Source organism: Haliotis rubra, unplaced genomic scaffold, assembly GCF_003918875.1.
Source record: "Haliotis rubra isolate DU_JTF1 unplaced genomic scaffold, ASM391887v1 Scf735, whole genome shotgun sequence".
In the NCBI taxonomy this organism is placed as follows: domain Eukaryota; kingdom Metazoa; phylum Mollusca; class Gastropoda; order Lepetellida; family Haliotidae; genus Haliotis; species Haliotis rubra.
Genome location: NW_025767452.1, coordinates 354,255 through 375,833, shown reverse-complemented (window position 1 = coordinate 375,833; position 21,579 = coordinate 354,255). Strand labels below are relative to the sequence as shown.

General features: G+C 42.5%; 1 protein-coding gene across 1 annotated transcript in view; it reads left to right on the top strand.

Annotated features, from left to right (window-relative positions):
- The window catches only part of LOC124259752 (hemicentin-1-like), a 52,655-nt gene that overhangs the window by 19,843 nt on the left and 11,233 nt on the right, over positions 1-21,579 (top strand). Inside the window, exon 2 of the mRNA XM_046693949.1 lies at positions 6,448-6,744. Within this exon, the coding sequence (XP_046549905.1) occupies positions 6,448-6,744 (297 nt within the window). The remainder of the gene's footprint in view (positions 1-6,447; positions 6,745-21,579) is intronic.

The following is a 21,579-nucleotide window of genomic DNA, read 5'->3' as shown; positions in this document are numbered from 1 at the left end:
GGGCTCCTCGTTTTATGATGCAGTGTTAGCGATTTAAAGTTGCCGTTTTTACTGTTTCAGTAGCGAGGTATTATGTTTATGTTGCTATTTCCACGATTAATGTGGGCTTTTCTGCGTTTTTCTGCACAGAGGGAAAGTTGTTTTTTTTGGTAGGCCTGATTACGGACCCCCAAGCTGTATCTCACCACTTTAAATAACATCACGATGTGGGCTGTCACCTGCAAAATAAGCCCCGTTATAATAGGTTCTGGGTTAGAATTGACTGACTGCTTGTCTAGATCTATGACGATGACTATAGACTATGTCGTGGGGTAGTCTAGTGGTTACAGTGCTCGTCCGTCACACCTAAGACAGGGTTTGATTCCATATTAACTCAGTACATAAAGATCAGACTTGGTGTCTTCTGTTCGAAACTTTGTCCACTTCGCCATGCCCCTGGTCTGAAGTGAGAGCAGCTAGACTTATATCTGCTCTTGTCCTTCCGTGATTCATGCATGTAGATGTGACAGAGGTCAGGTCAGAAGCTTCCCCGGGGTTCCTCCGGGTTAGAAATTGTCTCCAGCAACATATGCTTGTAAGAGGCAACTGACGGGATCGGTTGGTCAGGCTCGCTGACTTGGATGATGCACGTCGTATCCCAATTACGTAGGTCGATAGTCATCATGTCACTCACCGGATTGTCTGGTCTAGACTGGATCATTTACAGACCACCGTCCTAGTCTTTGGTTATTACTGAGGGTGTTGTCAAACAACAAACAAGAGTAACATAGCATATATTCTTTCATACACAATGCGATATATATATTGTCCACACTTTCATTACCCAAGATTCAACAGACACCCAATATTAAACGAAGATCGGCATATTCTGGCTGATGTCATGCTATTGCACACAAACAGTGTAGAACGGTGTTTATACTGTGATAGCCTGATGGTTGTGGGGGCACGGGTAGCGGGTTCGAATCCCACATGGGGCGGTTGGATATCCTATTCGTTCACCACGCCGAAGACCCGGGTTCGATTCCCCACATGGGTACGACGTGTGAAGCCTATTTCTGGTGTCCCCCGCCGTGATATTGCTGAAATATTGCTGAAAACGGCGTAAACCTAAACTCACTCACTCACCCCTGATGATTTTGTATTGAGGCGTACAATACCATTCACTCCCGATTACCCACAAATAGAAAATAACGATGTAATGTTTTCTGTGAAATAACTCCAGTTTTCCTGTATCCGCCAATTGTGTTTATAAATAACACTGATGAGGAAGGGGATGCTGCCATGCATGTCAATGTGTGTGCATTGACTGCACGGACTGCAACGCTGCAGTCCCGCAATCGATAGTTCTGTATGATGTTGCTATTGGTTACCGCAGTAACAGCAGCAATGCCGTTATTATCAATTACAATAATATAAGCATAACAACATTTCCATCATTGGAATTATTTTTTGTGGGAGCAGTTGGATGTAACGAACATGCTTCGGAAGATTGATTATAGTGTCGTGTTTCGTTTGAAATCGTAAATAAATGACTTTTGGGAAGAAGCCAACCGCCCTAACTAATATAGAAGACGTTTGCATGTGTCAAGGAAAACTGTTTAAGGGAATCAATACAGTGTAGGCATGGTTATATGAATGTGTATTTCATAGTTAGATGCATTGCTCTTTGGAGCAGCGAATCTATCTCCAAGAGGATGCAAGTACAAAAAGCTTGAATGCTGGAACATTGAGACATGCGATCGTCATTATAGATGCGTGCGGTTACAAAACATCCACTTGTGGTTACAAAACATCCACTTGCGGTTACAAAATATCCACTTGTGGTTACAAAACATCCACTTGTGGTTACAGAACATCCACTTGCGGTTACAAAACATCCACTTGCGGTTACAAAAATGATTACTGATCCTACTTCTCATGATGATGTTGACATTAATCACAATGACGAACACGACGAGGACGATGATGATGATGATGATGACAAAGAGCGCTAATATCCAGTAAACTTCTGCCCAAAAGTGCTTTTTGAGTGCGAGTAAAATCATGACAGGCAAATCGATCAAGTCTCCATACTGCACAGACCTGTTCAAAAAGCTGTGTTTTCAGTTCTCTCTCAAAGATTGAACGTTCCGGAATTAGCGATTGGTTCACAAACATAGCCCTGCTGTGTTATACCTCTTGTCTTATCGTGTGCATATTATACTTATTGTCCTATAAAGATTACGAACATATTGTGTGGTTCCCAAGATGGATTCCTGGGCTGTACCTAAAAGTTGAGTAAAACTCACATTCTCGCGCTCGTCGTGGGCAGCATGAACATCATGGACGTTGTTATCAGGAAGTGGTAGTTTGTAGCAAGATATGACCAAATACAGATTACTGTCCAAGACCGTTCGTTTGCCTCTCGGTTAGTAGTTCTGGGTGGAAGGACAGACAAGAGTCAGTGTTGAGGTTTAGGAAGACGGCAGCCATGTTTATTATTGTTGGGGAATAATTGGTCTAAATGGTACCAGTTGATGGTAAACACGTAACAGAACGCACACGGGACCGACTGGCCGATGTAACAGACCCGCTCTATCACTGACATGCAAAAGTCGGACTGCGATTCGTCGACGTAGTCGTTCATCTGGGCATCGCCTTGGCTCGATACCGTCTCTCCGACTGACCATGTCAGTCAGGTTTTATAGATAGATATATTATGCCATGTGGTGCAAGGTCACTGACCTATGCAGATGTACATACGTTAGATCCGCTGACGTAAGGAGGTGTTAATTGATATTTACATATATGATTGAAAAGTAAGGGTCCTCCCATGGTGGGGGGTTATGATAACAGCTAATATACCGGATGTATGCTGAATGCATTTTCAGACAAAGGAAATAGATTTTCGGTGCACACTCCATGCTCATAAGACTCTCACGTCGGTGTAGCAAGTCGCACTACACTTGATCGCGGACAACCTTGGTCCCCTTCGCTAACAATGGCAAGCGCCAGTGGGTGGCACTCATACATGCTAATACAGGTCAATTGTCAGGTCGGTGCTCAACTTATCCTTGTTTGCCAGTAGGTCGTTTGAGGTTTTAAAGAAACCTATTGAACTGGTTTGCACAATGACATGATTGTGGACGCTCTGTAGCATGACAACAGCAATCAGTTACACAAGTGTACGTACATGCCGTTGATTGAAACACGACGTCAACATTAACAAAGCAGTGAGATACAGGCAGCCTGGAATACGCACAGGATACAACAGCCACCATTTCCGACAAAACATGATCCTATAAACTTACCGTATTATGTTTCCAGAAGATATTCACCAATTTAGAACCCAACCCACTCACTCACTCCACTCAACTCAACCCAACCCCTTTCTTCGGGTCAACCGGGACGGTGGGGTAGTCTAGTGGTTAAAGCGTTCGCTCATCACGCCGAAGACCCGGGTTCGATTCTCCACATGGATTCAATGTGTGAAGCCCATTTCTGGTGTCCCCCGCCGTTATTGCTGTAATATTGCTAAAAACGGCGTAAAACTAAACTCACTCAACCTGACAGCACAGCTGATTTATTTCTTGTGTAAATCACCAAATTAACTCCGAAAGGTTCACAAGAGCAGAGAATAATCACCGCCTCAACATGCAACAATAGGTTCGAGATCAATTGGTAAAGATAACAAATCGTTTCCCCGAACTACTCCCCGCTGATGTCGTTAACCAGGAGTGTTTGACTTCCCCATGTGATTTATCGCCAGGATTACTCTTCATTCACCAATAGACCCTATGGTAAATAGTCCAGCCTGATAATGTACTGCCGGCTTAGGGGTCGTAATGAATTGTTTATGTTGCATGGCAACTGAAATAATAACGCTGAAGTGATTTCCTATCGCTCCCTATAAACCAGGACGCAAATGCTCAGCATTGAAGGACGTCGAGACGGCGCCGGTTGTTCGTGAGATATTGGTGATTACGTTCAATAAGAACAGTGTTTTCGAGACGTACATTTCCCCTTTGTTTATTTTGCTAATTATGAATGTCGATATCGTTTATGTGACGGAAAAGTTCGTTTACAGACACGCGTCTCTCGACATATGCTGTCGATTATAACCTAATACTGCTTGTTTTATTACATTCTAGAAAATTACATTTTTTGTAAAAATATAGTGATATTCATTTTTATTAAATCACCCTTAGGGACCATGTACTTTTTTGTGAGTGGCTCTTTTTGTTACTAGTTCTCCAGCCAACATCGTCTGTCATCCACATTGGTCACAAGCACTCTGGTACTCTTGTTTTTAGTGTCATTGAGTATGGTTTTACTCGCCTATCTGGCCAATTCCAAAAATATTATAGTGAGTGAGTGAATATGGTTTTACGTTCCTTTTAGCAATATTCCCGCAATATCACGGCGGGGGGCACCAGGAATGGCCTTCACGCATTGTATCCATTCGGGATTCAAACCCGTCATCGGCTTGACGAGTGAACGCTTTAACCACTGAGCTAAGCCACACTTGGTGACTCTCTGGTTCTCGCTCTCAGGAATTGACTCAACCGTTGATAGTCATCTGCTAACCTGACTCCTAAAGACCCTATTATACCTTGTTAACTGCCCTGATATGGCGAATATATTGCTGAATGTAGCATAAAACCCCATTCACTCACTCACTCACTCACTCTATCGCTAATGACCCATCACAGACATTATGAGTATTTTACCGTATGTTATATTCGTGGTCTCTGCTCAGTCAACCATCCTCACTCCGACCCCAAGTAATTGATGCTGATAGACGCCTGGTCTCTGTTTCCCTGTTTCGTGACCAGTGCTTCACACCCAGTTTGCTTGGCCAGGTCACTATTGAATAGAGTGGCAATTAATCGAAGCCAGGCAATTTCCGGACAACGTCTAGTTCAGCTGTGGTCAGCGTCTAAAGTATCATATTCCATAGTCTATAATGCTTGGCGAGAAATCACGACTGGGTACATGAATGGCGAGTTATGAGGCCTACAGCGGTAAAAGCAACTCAAGTAGACGAGAGAGGTCCCAGTGCCCGATGTTTTATTGCTTTAGTGGTCATTTTGGCTTTTGTTGTCAATTCCATGCTTTAAACAATTTATGTGAGGTCTTACACAATTACAGAAACAATTGTTGTCGACAATTCTCATTTTATTTTTGTAAACATGAAAAGGTTGGGTTTTTTCTTCAAATTGTATATTCGCTGAGTTTCCGGTTTTTTTGTAATATTGTTTTGTATCAGATTAGTAGACCCAGTCAAATGGGGCGTTACAGTTGGTTTTGCAGAGTTATCTCCCTTGGGCCTGTCAGAAACGCATCGTCGTGTGTTCGAACCGGGTTCACAGAGATGTTGTTGCTAGAGTCCTCACCTCCATCTCGTGGGCTTCACTAGAGAGATAAACGTCTGGGACCTGCATCACTTGGGGATTTCCAATCACAACAATCTGACACGCCAAATTCAATAAACCAATCATTTCGTCTCAGATCACGCATGGTTCCACAACATTTACCATACTTTTACGGCAATGACAAGAGTGTTATAACTTTTCACAAATTGTCGATGATACCATGACCCTGGGCCCGAAGTACATATCTACAAAACAAATAAAATATAATAAGCGTTGAGTCCAGAACAATGCTAAAATTCTGCTCAGGCAGTCTGGAACACAGACCCTCGTGTCTTTGTGAGGATTAAAGTTTAATTATATTTTTTAGATGACCCCCGACTCGACATGCTTCACAGTACAATACATCATGAGTTATTGTACCGTGAAGCATTTCGAGTCGGGGGTCATCTCAAGAGTTGTTGTTTTTTTTCTAAATCTCGCAAAGACACGAGAGCCTGTGGTCTGGAAGTGCAAAATCATTCACGACACATTCGTTTCGGATTCATTTCGTAATTTATTCCCAAGGATCTGGCAGACAGTCTACTTCTATCATGTAGGTTACAGCCATTATTTCTTGATCCTAAATAAGAATAAATAGTGACATACAAAGTTATTCATCTCCATGCGATTTTCCAGTTTCGAATTTATTTGTAGTTATATTTCCAACGTGTAATTTTAAGGCGGTGGGGTAGCCTAGTGGTTAAAGCGTTCGCTCTTCCCACCGAAGACCCAGGTTCGATTCCCCACAATCTGTTTTCTAAAACGAATCAGTTATCTAAACTATGGAACACATTCTCAGCGTCTTACGCCGTTCTGAGAAAAAAGATGCATTATCCCATTACCACAGTAGATGCTGCTCTCTATATCATATGTGTCTGTACGTTCAAAATCACAATGTGTCACTTTTGGGAGGGAACCGCCCTGGCATGCATGGCACCACAATTCCCTGTTCAGGGGAACCGGGAACCGGTTCACAGTTTTTCCAGGTTACGTTCCATTTGGAACTTTGTGTCCAGTTGAAGCCTATTTCTGACTGACATGTTGTGTTTTCCAGGATTCGAGATGGCGATAATCCCGTCCCACAGCCCAATGTTTGCACTGGTCAACACCAAGTTCACTCTCACGTGCGAGGTGACCGACCTACCGAAGAAGGCAACTATTGAAATTGAGTCGAACTACGGGGATCCTAAGCTTCAGAATTTTTACGTGGAGGAAAAGGCTGACGTTGTGGACAACAAGCAGGTGACGTCGAAGACGATCACGAAGGATTCAGTGGAGATGGGCGACACAGGAGCCTACTGGTGTAAAGCCAACTCCAAGGAGAAGTCGGTGAATCTGGTTGTCATTAGAGGTGAGTCATTTCTCAACTTTACAGTTATATTTTAAGTCATAGTCGGATCCAGAGGGGAGGTGCAGGGGTGCGCAACCCCCTTTTGTCCTGAAAGTTTATTAAATGACCATTGAAGCTCTAGTGAAAACGGGTGTAAATAAGCTGTGCACCCCGCTTTCTGAACTGTGTGCGCGCACGCGCACGCGCACATCACCCTTTCTCAAAATATTCAAGTATATTTCTTCAAGTATTCCCTGTACCCAAGGCGTTGTGGTCGGGGGAGACTGACGAGTAGTTTATGGATCTGCACCCCCGGTTAAAAGAAATTCTTTCCTGATAATGTTTAATAACTACGATTGTAGGCTAATGTGTTCACGCTAAAATTGTGCATGCAGGGCAGTTAAACCACGGGACAAGCAAACTGGTTACTGACTACAGCCAATTGACCACAGTTACTGTAACTTCACATACACAGAACTAAGGTGTCGTGTCTGTGGTTTCACTAGATAGTACTGATTGACTGACTGACTGAGTTTGGTTTTACGCCGCTTTTAGCAATATTCCAGCAACATCACGGCGGGGTACACCAGAAATGGGCTTCACACATTGTACCCATGTGGGGATTCGAACCCGGGTCTTCGGCGTGACGAGCCAACGCTTTAACCACTAGGCTACCCCACCGCCCCCACTAGATAGTAGGCAGGGACAGTGGGAATCTCGTTAATCTATTCATGCGCGTCACTATTATAATGGATGACGAGGCATTTGGCTACCTTTAGACCCGGGTTAGAATTGATGTTCTGCAACCCTGGCGACGGAGTGGTTGACACATGTCATCGTACCCAAATTACGTAGATACAAGCTCATGATGTTGATCACTGGATTGTAGGGGTGGGTATTGAAGAGAATTTTCATATTGCGATATATTGCGATGCGAAAGCATGTATTGCGATATTTAGTGCAATATATTGCATGAAGTATTTTACACAAAAAACTACTTATAATCGAGGTAATGCTTGATTTATAGAGCAAATACACAGCAAAATCACTATGCTTGATTAAGCTTTAATAACAACTTTTATTCATGATTAAAAATAAAAATGTGAATAATATAAAAAAGGAAATATCCGAAGATTTCCGAGTGTTACGAAGTTTTCCGAATGCAAGTCAAAATACCGGTTTTCGATCAGCGTATCGCAATACGTATCGTTTTCATGTCTGAACCGGTAAATACCGGTAAACCGGTTATATTGTGCAGCCCTACTGGATTGCCTGGCCATATTCGATTATTTACATATAGCTGGAATATTGCTGAGTGCAGCGTTAAACAACAATCCAACCAACCAAGATCAATTACTTACGTACATCATGGCCATAATATGTATAATTGACAGTGTGGTGTTGGGGAAGGCCTTTTAACTTTTCCATATTTTTGCTTCCATGTATGTTACACTCTCTCGTCCCCCGAATTTCTTCCCATGTACCTGAATCGTTGACAAAAAGTATTCTTTAAAGCAAGAACAATAAAGGCTGGCAAAACTACACATCGCTAAATTTCTCAAAAGGGGCATCACTGATGTGTTTCACGTAGCCACCAAAGTCAGAACATGGGTCGTAAAAGATAAACATTTTATATGACGAGGCGGTAGGTTCGAGTCGACGGTGTTGGAATATAGAAGAAAGTTGTTTGTTTGTTTGTGTTTTGTGTGTGTGTGCGGGCAATAAAATTAGAAGGGTCGGTCGGGCGATGAGAAACACAGAAAATAAAAATGTTGCCCAAGACGTGATGATTATGATTCAGACCTTGTGATTCAGAATATCATAGTGTGGGCCGTTTTATGATGTCCGACCTGTTAGAAGGAAGTAAATTGATGATGTACGGTCGACTGCGTGACACGGTCATCATGAAGATCTCATAAACACTGTCAAAATACATGGTAGGACTTCCTGGGAGTAAAGGTAGTAGGACATGATTTAACTTCATGGTTATACTACAATACAGTTAAACCTTGGATTGGACACACCTGATCATGTGGCGTCTGAGAAGACTCAGAATGGGGAAGTATTAAACGTCCGGGGGACACGTTAACGTGAACATCCCATGTAGACCCCCAGTAGATATCTAGCCTCATATAACTTGGGACTTACTCCGCCATTGATGTTCCCCCTGAGCTGGGTTAATTCTGTATAGTCTGGTGCTTCCTATCTATGTGTTATTGTAATTCGTCCATGTGTGACACCGAGGCGTTGTTCCTTGATGTGAGTTTGCCCCGCTTTTAGCAATATTTCAGCAGTATCGGGACGGGGACACCAGTAATGGGCTTCTCACATTGTACACTTTGTGGAATCGAACCACGGTCTTTGGTGTTGCAAGCGAACCACTAACTACCACACTGCACCTTGTAATTACGATGAACAGAATCTGAATGATCAAACACACATAAATAAAACATCATAAATATCAGTTTGTATGTAAGTTTTTCTTGAATAAAAAAATGCAGCTGTCGTCTGCTTTAGGCCTGGTGACCCATCCTTTTCAAATGATACAGAAGGCCAGTCTGAAGAGTAAAGTTAGTGAGTGAGTTTAGTTTTACGCCGCACTCAGCAATATTCCAGCTATATGGCGGCGGTGTGTAAATAATCGAGTCCAGACCAGACAATCCAGTGATCAACAGCATGAGCATCGATCTGCGCAATTGGGAACCGATGACATGTGTCAACCAAGTCAGGGAGCCTGACCACCCGATCCCGTTAGTCGCCTCTTACGACAAGCATGGGTTACTGAAGAGCGTAAGATCTATTTGAGCAACGGAGCACTGGCTGACATGACAACAGGGGTGGTGATTTCAACTTTCCAACAAACAACTTTGACTTTATTCCCTGCTTCAGAAGTTGTTATTCAAGATCAAGGCCTCAGTAAACTTTCAAAATGTTTTAGATAGATATGGGGAGGACAAACATGTCCGTTTTGCCTTGTACCACACATTCCCGATAATTGCGGGTGAACAATTGACTAGCCTTTGCATGTGTTTATGGCCACCGATCGGGCATGATACGCTCACTATTGCGCGAACACCTGGTATCATTACTAAACTAACGGGCAAAAGAAACAATACCAAGTCGAAATCACTGATATACTCATGGAAGCGAATAAGGGAACACATGAAAGTTAATTTATTTCCAGTATTTCAACCACGGTGCAATACCTACCTGGAAAAGAATAAAGAAACACTTGTACTTCCATGTGTTCCATTATTTGTTTCCATGAGTATATTACAAAACGACAAACCACCATTGTGACAATGCAAAGTGACTGACTGACTGACTGAGTTTGGTTTTACGCCGCTTTTAGCAATATTCCAGCAACATCACGGCGGGGGACACCAAAAATGGGCTTCACACATTGTACCCACGTGGGGATTCGAGGAAAGTGAATTTTAATAATAGGTGTATGGGCAACATGTAATATCAGTGATTTCGACTTGGTATCGTTTCTTTTGCACGTTAGTATATTTGATAGCGATTCACCTGTAGTGATCACCTGAAGTCGATATCGTGGCAGAGGAATCCTGTGGATAGGGAAAGGGGTCATTGTCCGACGAGAAAACAGACTCCAGTCAGGATGAAGCTCCAACGTCGTGTCGTTGCCTGTCAAGGTAGTTGGATGATCGTGACAGCGTCCAGGTAGGTCCAGGTAGGTCCCGGGCTTTCGTCAGCAGAATATCAGTGGAGCACCAGCATAATGAGGTACGCCATGACAACACACAGAGGCGCTGTAATGCAACTTAACAGATGCCAAATAGCTCTGGAAACATACCTAGTGACTGGTCGGACAGGGAGGCGGGCGGGAATTAACTCTCACTTCCTGGGCTGTGGATGTAAAAGAGCCATGAAAAGGAAATTCCGGAAGCGGAACCAACATTTCCCATCACGACTGACTGAGCTGCTTATTTCTCGGGAAGAGTTACGTGACGTCAAACTAACACGATGCCCGAAACGGCATACCTCACACCTGGACTGACTGAGCTGCTTATTTCTCGGGATGAGTTACGTGACGTGAAACTAACACGATGCCCGAAACGGCATACCTCGCATCTGAACAGGACTCCTGATCTGCTGATGTCCCACAGACCCATAATACTCCCTCAGATGAATTCCCTCCATCATACAGACCCTTGTTTCCTCTCAGGCCTTCTCATTCTCCACAATCGTAGAGACCCTCTATTCTATTAGATGTGTAGATTTTCCACAATGGTAGAGGTCATTTATTCCCTTAGACCTGCTGAATTCCCAAAATGGTAGACGTCCATTACGCCCTTAGATCTTCTGAATTCCCAAAATGGTAGATTCCCATGAAAACTATATATAGGTAGACAAGAAACAATGTAATATGATCAGTTGACTGATTTGTTTTAAATGCAGATACATGCTGAGGGATATTAACGATGATATAGATGATTAAATGATGATGATATAGATATTTAAACTTAATATCCAAACTATTATAAGAGACGGGAATTATATACGCGCTTTACTATATGTACATGTTAATGTAACGACCATGTATATGTGCCAGAGGACTTCATACAACACACTTAGCCTGACGTCATACATTCTCCAGAGATTTGAAAGTAAAGGGGCGGTGGGGTAGCCTAGTGGTTAAAGCGTCCGCTCGTCACGCCGAAGACCCGGGTTCGATTCCCCACATGGGCACAATGTGTGAAGCCTATTTCTGGTTTCCCCCGCCGTGATTTTGCTGGAATATTGCTAAAAGCGGCGTAAATCCATACTCAATCACTCATTTGAATGTAAGACCAGTCCCAAGACTCATTTCATCCTCGATAATCTCCAGGGCATACGTTCCGATGAATCTCCACTAGTACCCTGGAGATTATCGAGGATGGACTCATTTGTCAGTGAATGTTTCTTGTTTTATGCCGCACTCAGAAACATCCCAGCTAGGTTACGGCGGTTTTTCAAAATTGGCAAAGAACCAAAACATCCAATGATTGCTCCCATGAGCATCGATCTACGCATTTGGGAAACGATTATAGGGATCAACTAAGCCTAATCACCGGATCCCATTTTTCGCCCCCTTCGCCAAGCAGGGGTCGCTAAACACCAATTCTAACCTTGGTCTTCATTTATTCTTTAACATTTTAATGCAAGACGATTTCACCTGACGTTCTACACTATGCGCATCTGCAATAACGAGGATGAAAGTTTATTTAATACAAACGGCATGTTTTAACCTTTAGAGAAAGGTGAGCTTCCGTGCATCAGTTTTCCCTGATATTCAGAGACCTTGTCGATATTTCACAACAGTAAGCATCAATACCACTATACATCTTCCTATAATACAACATCATCAGCCGTACACTGTCTGTTACCAGGTTTCTTCTCAACGGATACTGTTTCACACAACCATGAAAAATGATTGATAACAATATTTGGTATTTTTCCAAAACCAACACTTCTATCATTAATACCTGATTTGTCGCGCTAAACATTGGATTAGCGTTACATCCTAAACAAACGGCAAAGCCCTGAAATATCGGGCCAACTCGACGCGTTATAGGCTCTCGGTAGCTCAAGATCGATTTGAGTGTAGACCAGTGCATGGGAATTCTAGTGACCGGTGTTACAATTGTACTGTTTCGCCTGGGATAATATCCGCCAGACTTTATAAACACAGAAACACCCAGAGACAAAATCGATTCTATTTCCAGATATATTGGCTATTTGACATTATTGAATTGACATTTAGATGAAGTAGCACTGAAACTCGCGGATATCACGTCTTTCGCATGCGAGAACATGCAGTCCGTTTTTTCGTCATGAATTTTTCATGAGTAATGTTAAATTTGACTGTAAGAGAGGTTCAGCGAGGAAGATGTTATATTAAAAGTTTTCTTTTTGCCTTATCGAGAACATATTTATTATTTAGTAAGAAGTATCTTATATTAATAATCACTGAGGTAAACTGCATTTGTAACGAACAGGCTTATAGCGAACTGACGGATAAAACGAACTTTTTGTTCCGTCCGCCTGTATATCTAAGTCGAAATGTGAAACAATATACTGACTGACTGACTGAGTTTGGTTTTACGCCGCTTTTAGCAATATTCCAGCAACATCATGGCGGGGGACACCAGAAATGGGCTTCACACATTGTGCCCATGTGGGGATTCGAACCCGGGTCTTCGGCGTGACGAGCCAACGCTTTAACCATTAGGCTACCCACCGCCCTGAAACAATGTAACCGTAGTTCCTGCACATAGTAAATCAGTAAGATAATTGTTTCCAATCCACAGACACTCAGCTTCTCGTTTGGCGTTCTCGGCGAGGGTGGTGAAATATGGTGACTTGTATGAGAGGTAGTTTTTTGCTGAGATTGCTCCACATTTAATTGCTGTCAAATATTATGCAGATTGCTCCCAACACTAAATATGCATTGGCCCTGGGAGTCATATATCCTCCTTACTGAGACCGCGGGACAGCTGAATTGTTGACACTATTTCACCACAAGGCAATAATAGCCCCATAATAGATGTATACACAGTACGTGATGGTCAGGGAATCAACATTAACTCTCTGAACCAGGTGAAAAAAACTATCTGGAGATTATATCCTAGTCAGCACTTCTGGAGATTTAATTCTGATCAATAATTTGACATTTTAAAATTGGGGTGACATTGGTGAACTACTCCATGGACAATTCAAGATCGTGGTACCTCTGTCGATAGTTTAATAAGGGAACACCTTGGCACCAGAAGCTCATGGTATGTGAGTGGCCTTGAAGGCAATAGTGAGTAAGTGACTGAGTATGGTTTTGCGGCGCATTTAGCAATAGCACGGCCGGGGACACCAGAAATGGGCTCACGCATTGTACCCATGTGGGAAATCGAACCCGGGTCTTCGACGTGAGGGGCGGTGGGGTAGCCTAGTGGTTAAAGCGTTCGCTCGTCACGCCGAAGACCCGGGTTCGATTCCCCACCTGGGTAAAATGTGTGAAGCCCATTTCTGGTGTCCCCCGCCGTGATATAGCTGGAATATGGTTAAAAGCGGCGTAAAACTGAACCCACTCACTCACTCTTCGGCATGACGAGCGAACGCTTTATCCACTAGGCTACCCCGCCGCCCTTGCAGACAATAGATCCGGAGATGGAGGCTTGCGTAGTCGTGTCCTGAGCATATCAGACCTACACTGTATAGTCAAATGAAACAGTTGTGGACCCGCAGACGTACTGCCAGCATCGCTCAGATGTGTGGTACTTGCCTCCTTGCGTGACCTTGACCCTACGACGTGGAATGATGTTCGTATTATCAACCACTGGTTTATTTGGGCCAGGCTCGATCATATAAGCTCAAAGATATTTGTAAGATATTCCTCGGGAATCTTCTTTATAATGAACCACGCAACTTTAACATCTCTACCAGAAACTACAGGCTACTTACGTTTTAAACACGTTGGACATGTTTATCTTCTGATTTCACAGAATCCATGTAAACCCATTGTTATACATATTCAAGACATATTTGCCTTTAATGACGAGAAAGTAAGCCGTAAACACAACGCATTGTTGACAATCTATCGTTTAAAATGTGATTGTTCAGAGACTCGAGAGCACGAGCCCTGTCAGTGCTGATGTTCAATGGAGTTTTGATAGGCGCAATGTAGGCACTGATTGATCAGCCCAAGAGCTTCTAGTCCATCCAAGGCAATACGTCTTCTTAATGGTTACATAATGGCGGTCTTAGAAACTGAGTGTGCTCTCCATATCGGAACACTGACTGAACAGTCTCTAGCAGAAAGTCATTTGTTCATCTGAAGGAATGAATACATCTTATATCGACGATGTCTCTAGACACCGGAATCGAGGACCAAAGCCGAGCCTTTAGATCTTAGCAGTCACAGCGGTGTGTTCATGGTAGACTTGGCATTACAGAAGACATATCGTCAAGTCTTATTTATCACGCTGGCGGACGCTCCCGGCTTAATATAAGGAGGGGGCTATCAGGTCTCTTACTGATAATTGTATGGAGACTCGACAGCGTCAAAATCAATAAGCCTCAAAATGCCTGCAATAACTACATAGTGTACTCTCCTGGTGCAACTCCAATTACTTTCTGGAGCCGCGCTTGGGGGAATGACATCTAAATGATTAGGCAGTTATCCACTTGTTTTAATACTGTCCATTGCATTGATATATGTCTATTTGTATTTGACAGATAGTATTATGACGCTTAGGTGCCAATAAAGTGACAATATACACTGATATGTCTCCGAGTGTCAGCCAAGAGAGATGAAAAACACAAATTTTGCTCGCCGGGAAATAAAATCCAGTTGAATAAAAATGCCAAAGTATCGATCCCGGCGTGCTGTAGTAAAGGTCAACTTTCAATTACGTGTAAACTTTCTTAAATTATTTGAAAAAAAATGTGTTTTTCTGGCATTCATCTTAGCGTCTTTAGACATACAGGGAGTCTCTGAATCCAGTATCTGTAGAAGTCAGCATCGTATCTCTTGTTCAGCAGAGGCGGATAGAACTGCGTCCAAGGACGTCAGTGTGTGAAGCCTTATCGGTACCGATTGTCACTCTTTGGTCTCTTTCTTGGTTTTATTGAAACCCGTAGCCCTCGACATCAGCCTCGTTTGTCCAATAATCAGACAAGTAGACACAGTTCGATTAGGGGCTCAACGTGTCGTGGTTGTAAGTAGTGACGCGGAGGTCACACTCCGCTTTGGGACCTTCATAATTTATGGCTAGGTGAGGTGAGCCGAGGTGAAATTGGGTTTAACGTCGTACTTGAGAATATTTTGCTCATATGACGTTATGGCTAGGGGTGTGATGATATGGGGGTGGGGTGGTGGTTTTGTTTGGTTGGTGTTCCATCCATTTTGTTCTCATGTCAGCAATTTTGTACACACGTACTGGCGGGAGGGCAGCAATTTTGTACATAGAAGTATGTTTAAAATTATACTTAGAGATTATGGGGGGTGATTGATTTTGTACATGACATGCAAGGGGGTCACTTATTTTGCATAAATATTTTTTTGGGGGGAGGGGGCATTCGCATTGTACATGCTTCTCCATAAAAATCATTATCACCCCCAGCAATAAATTATGAACGGTCCCTTAAGGAATGTTCGTTTCCACGGCGTTATCATGCCATAATGTTACGCATGTACATTTGCAACCGACTTTGCTCGTGCTCGAGTTGAATGTACACGGCGAAATACTGATACCGGGAATACAATTGCGAAGTCTGAAAGGGTATGTACATATTGTAACTTAAACAACATCGAAGATATGTACTAGTTCACCCTCATATGTCCATCTTTAAAGAACATTCGAAAGAAATTCATGCCAAATAAATATTTAAATCGCCCTTCAGTACAACAATTTGTTCGCCTTATGGCAACCACAAACTATCAAGATTCAAATCTGTAAGGTTAACCCTAAGGAGGTTTTGTTAAGCTCTGTCCTGTTCCACTATGCAACTGTAATGCTACGACTGTCAACAGTCCTTGAAAAAGCATGGCGGTTGTTACTTTGTGACAAAAAGCGACAAAACACTTTCTACATCTTTGCTAACAAAATAATAGTCGATTGTACAATTCCAACTTTATCCTGTGCAGGTTTGAAAAAAAAACGGTTGTTTCAGTTACGTTAGTGAATTATGATAAAAAGCCAAGGGACTTTCTACATTTCCGACTGCAGCGGTCTAGACCAAATATTATAGGCTCCCATTAGAATTATCGGTATGTTTGTTGAGGGTTTCTGTGACAATCTATCTTACTTAGTTCTTGTAGGGTTTCGGGGTAAGGACTTCTACAGAACGCCTTCTATAATGTAGACAAATGTAACAAAGGTTACATTTTCGATAACACACTTTCGTCGTAAAGAACAAATTTTAGTACTTTGGGTATTTTTACCGATTGGAATTTGTATATTACAAAATATAACATTTGTTAATGCCACCCAACCTTGACTGGACATCGTTTTGAGTTACAAAGGTTCGGCATTTCTTTATATTTCCAATAAACAACAATAGTAATAACTTTCATTTGGTCTTCAGTTTATATTATCTGTTTCTCCACCGAAGCAGGCAAATGACATTAAACGTTTTGTCTGCACCACGTCAGATGCATGTACAGACAAGACAAGCGTGTAATGCTGGGTTGTCAATCGATGAGGGCCCCTCAATTTGCAGCGTCATCGATTGCCTAACTTGAAGAGGGAATTTCATGCACAAACTAGCTAAATCACACATCTAAAAATCCCTATAAACTACGTGTCGTTCTTTATGTTTGTTAATTATACGTAATCAGAAACGCGTCTGATGAAATTGCATTTTGATCAAGTTTTATAACCAAAAAGCTGGAGACAGCCTTCCTGGCGCCGATGAAGGGATTTGAAAAACTTTATTAAGTAATCATTATTCTTCGCTCACATTGTTTTTTTTCAATTCTCATCGAAACTGAGTAATTGTTCCCCCTTTAAAAGCATTAATTTGATACACATATGAAAATATTTCAAGAATACTAAGCCATGCTCTGTCAGCGCTATGATGTATACCCGCCAATTTGAGACTTCGTAAAAATTTCGAACATTGCACGACATTTGTGTAACACAAATTAGGTTTGTACACGAAATGCTTTCTATTATGCTAATATTGATCTTTAATGGTTCAATGTGTATTTCTGAAATAACAGCTGTCAGATGAATCGTGGGTTTAACGAAGTTTTTAAAATGTTTGTCTGTGTTTTGAATGAGAACCAAGCGTGACGGTGAGGATAAATAACGGTAGTCATTGTGCTTCCGCTCCGCGATCTCTGTGTACTTATCACGAGCCATTTTCAATAAACTGTCCGTTATACACCATTAGTGTCGGCAAGGTACAGTTGGGGTGGAAGTAGGGCTGGCTAAAATGATCGATAATCGGAAATATCGTCGATAGGAAAGATTGGTAATGCTATCTATACGAAAATTATCGACAATGTCGTACATTAACTTTTATGATAGAGCAAAGTTTTGATTTACTCAAACAATATACAAATGTAGGTCTTTATCTATGTGCTGCTTCTATATTATGTTCATGGCGCTGTGTAGTTAGTAATCCGTGCATAAACATTAGTGGTGATCCGATTAATTGAAATAATCGAAGATTGGTCGCAGTGTCTAAACGACCAAGCAATCGATCATGTTTTCTCATAATCGAACATAAATAATTCTGGAACACTTGTTTTCATCAACAATATTTTTCACAAGGTTGGTTTTGTCTGTTACATTTCATAAGCACTATAAGCTCGTTCCAAGTCATGATTGAATTTATCTTAAAACCACCAAGAAATTTATATTCCTAACATACTAGTCATCCTTTAAAGATGTGAAATTTTGCCAAAACCCCCAAAATAACTACATGTTTTTTCCTTATTTTTGTGTGCATCAACAAATTTCATAAATGACGCTAACCAATTATTTTCAATGATTGATCGGTGGTAATGAACCAATCATCAATTATGAGATTTTAACCAATTCCCAACACTAATAAACATACCACACCTCACCGGTGAGAAATATATTCATTTCTTTCAGAAGTTTTGGGCAATTTCGCTCAAAGTTATTTTTTCGATAATCGGTCGATATTTAGTTAACGATTATCGATCTCTGTGATCTATACTTACTCACTCACTATATCGATAGCCAGTCCTAGCTGGAAGGTAAAGCGTATTTGAGGTGGTATAGAATTTTGTTATGTCACCTCACGTTCAGGATTATTGCAATTATATATCGATATGTGGGAGTATGTGTGTGTGCGTGAGTGCGTTTGTGCGTGCGTGCGAGTGTGCCGGCGTGGGCGAATCCTAATGAATGCCGATCTAATAGTACCTGGCTATTGAGACACCATGTTGCACTTTAATATGGAGACCTCAGACACAGTATACCGACACCCGTCCGGCAGACCTTATGTCCCCCTGAATGCCGATCTAATAGTACCTGGCTATTGAGACACCATGTTGCACTTTAATATGGAGACCTCAGACACAGTATACCAACACCCGTCCGGCAGACCTTATGTCCCCCTGAATGCCGATCTAATAGTACCTGGCTATTGAGACACCATGTTGCACTTTAATATGGAGACCTGAGACACAGTATACCGACACCCGTCCGGCAGACCTTATGTCCCCCTGAATGCCGATCTAATAGTACCTGGCTATTGAGACACCATGTTGCACTTTAATATGGAGACCTCAGACACAGTATACCGACACCCGTCCGGCAGACCTTATGTCCCCTGAATGCCGATCTAATAGTACCTGGCTATTGAGACACCATGTTGCACTTTAATATGGAGACCTCAGACACAGTATACTGACACCCGTCCGGCAGACCTTATGTCCCCCTGAATGCCGATCTAATAGTACCTGGCTATTGAGACACCATGTTGCACTTTAATATGGAGACCTCAGACACAGTATACCGACACCCGTCCGGCAGACCTTATGTCCCCCTGAATGCCGATCTAATAGTACCTGGCTATTGAGACACCATGTTGCACTTTAATATGGAGACCTCAGACACAGTACACCGACACCCGTCCGGCAGACCTTATGTCCCCTGAATGCCGATCTAATGGTACCTGGCTATTGAGACACCATGTTGCACTTTAATATGGAGACCTCAGACACAGTATACCGACACCCGTCCGGCAGACCTTTTGTTCCCCTGAATGCCGATCTAATAGTACCTGGCTATTGAGACACCATGTTGCACTTTAATATGGAGACCTCAGACACAGTATACCGACACCCGTCCGGCAGACCTTATGTCCCCTGAATGCCGATCTAATAGTACCTGGCTATTGAGACACCATGTTGCACTTTAATATGGAGACCTCAGACACAGTATACTGACACCCGTCCGGCAGACCTTATGTCCCCTGAATGCCGATCTAATAGTACCTGGCTATTGAGACACCATGTTGCACTTTAATATAGAGACCTCAGACACAGTATACCGACACCCGTCCGGCAGACCTTATGTCCCCTGAATGCCGATCTAATAGTACCTGGCTATTGAGACACCATGTTGCACTTTAATATAGAGACCTCAGACACAGTATACCGACACCCGTCCGGCAGACCTTATGTCCCCTGAATGCCGATCTAATAGTACCTGGCTATTGAGACACCATGTTGCACTTTAATATGGAGACCTCAGACACAGTATACCGACACCCGTCCGGCAGACCTTATGTCCCCTGAATGCCGATCTAATAGTACCTGGCTATTGAGACACCATGTTGCACTTTAATATGGAGACCTCAGACACAGTATACCGACACCCGTCCGGCAGACCTTATGTCCCCTTGAATGCCGATCTAATAGTACCTGGCTATTGAGACACCATGTTGCACTTTAATATGGAGACCTCAGACACAGTACACCGACACCCGTCCGGCAGACCTTATGTCCCCCTGAATGCCGATCTAATAGTACCTGGCTATTGAGACACCATGTTGCACTTTAATATGGAGACCTCAGACACAGTATACCGACACCCGTCCGGCAGACCTTATGTCCCCCTGAATGCCGATCTAATAGTACCTGGCTATTGAGACACCATGTTGCACTTTAATATGGAGACCTCAGACACAGTATACCGACACCCGTCCGGCAGACCTTATGTCCCCTTGAATGCCGATCTAATAGTACCTGGCTATTGAGACACCATGTTGCACTTTAATATGGAGACCTCAGACACAGTACACCGACACCCGTCCGGCAGACCTTATGTCCCCCTGAATGCCGAGAGCCAGGCTAGGTAACAACAAGTATCATGTCTTAACGTCTTTTTTGGCATGCTCTCCGGCAGATGTCTGCCCATTAATCGGCTACACCAGAGGCGGTCATAAACGTGTTTGAAGACGACCACGGCGGCATTTGTACAATTACATATACACGAAATACGCATTATCCAGTTATTATATACGATCTATGGCAGCGTCTCAGGGCTTCTTGTCTGGTTTTAGTTCAGCTTCAAACGATTTCAGAGTTACCACGGAATGTCAAGTTATTGTATGTTTATTCCAACGTTGTGTTATAGAGATGAAATCTGGAGAAAATCATATAACATGTTAATAAAATAAAAAGTCTTAAACAAAATATTTCTCAGACTAATATTACTAAGAATGCTAAAGATTAGGTCCTCAGAGAGTCAGACAGTCTCTACAATAGATCTACATGGCAAAAACAATACAGTATCGGACTAAATTAAATCACTTCAACAATCATAGACCACTATATCAGGCTAACATCAGACTTAACTTTCTGGATGAGGATAGAAGAAGCACATGGGCTACTTCAAATAAGAATATTCTCTTCCACGTAGGATTTGGTGCTGTCTGGGTTCAGCAGAATACGGATGGAGACTCTCAGACCAATATAGATCACCAATGTATGTGGAAACAATCGAATAACATACAAACCTCCATATATTATGCAACGTTAATCCAAACTGTGGGAGTAATGATTATATATTAAATGTTGAGTTTGGAAGATACATTAATATTCTTCATGATGAGATACAGTTAATAGGTTCGTAGATGATGAATACTAGGTGAGGTGAGGTGAAATTGGGTTTAACGTCGTGCTTGAGAATATTTCGCTCATATGACGACGTGCATGCGTGTGTACGTGTATGTGCGGCTGCTTGTACTAGGCCAAACTGAAGCTGGTTTTAAAGTGCTAGCCCACTGAGATACCATGCCGCAGTGAAGCATGAATAGCCCACTCAGACACATTATACTGACTCCGAGCCGACCAGTCCTTGTTGTACCCATTAA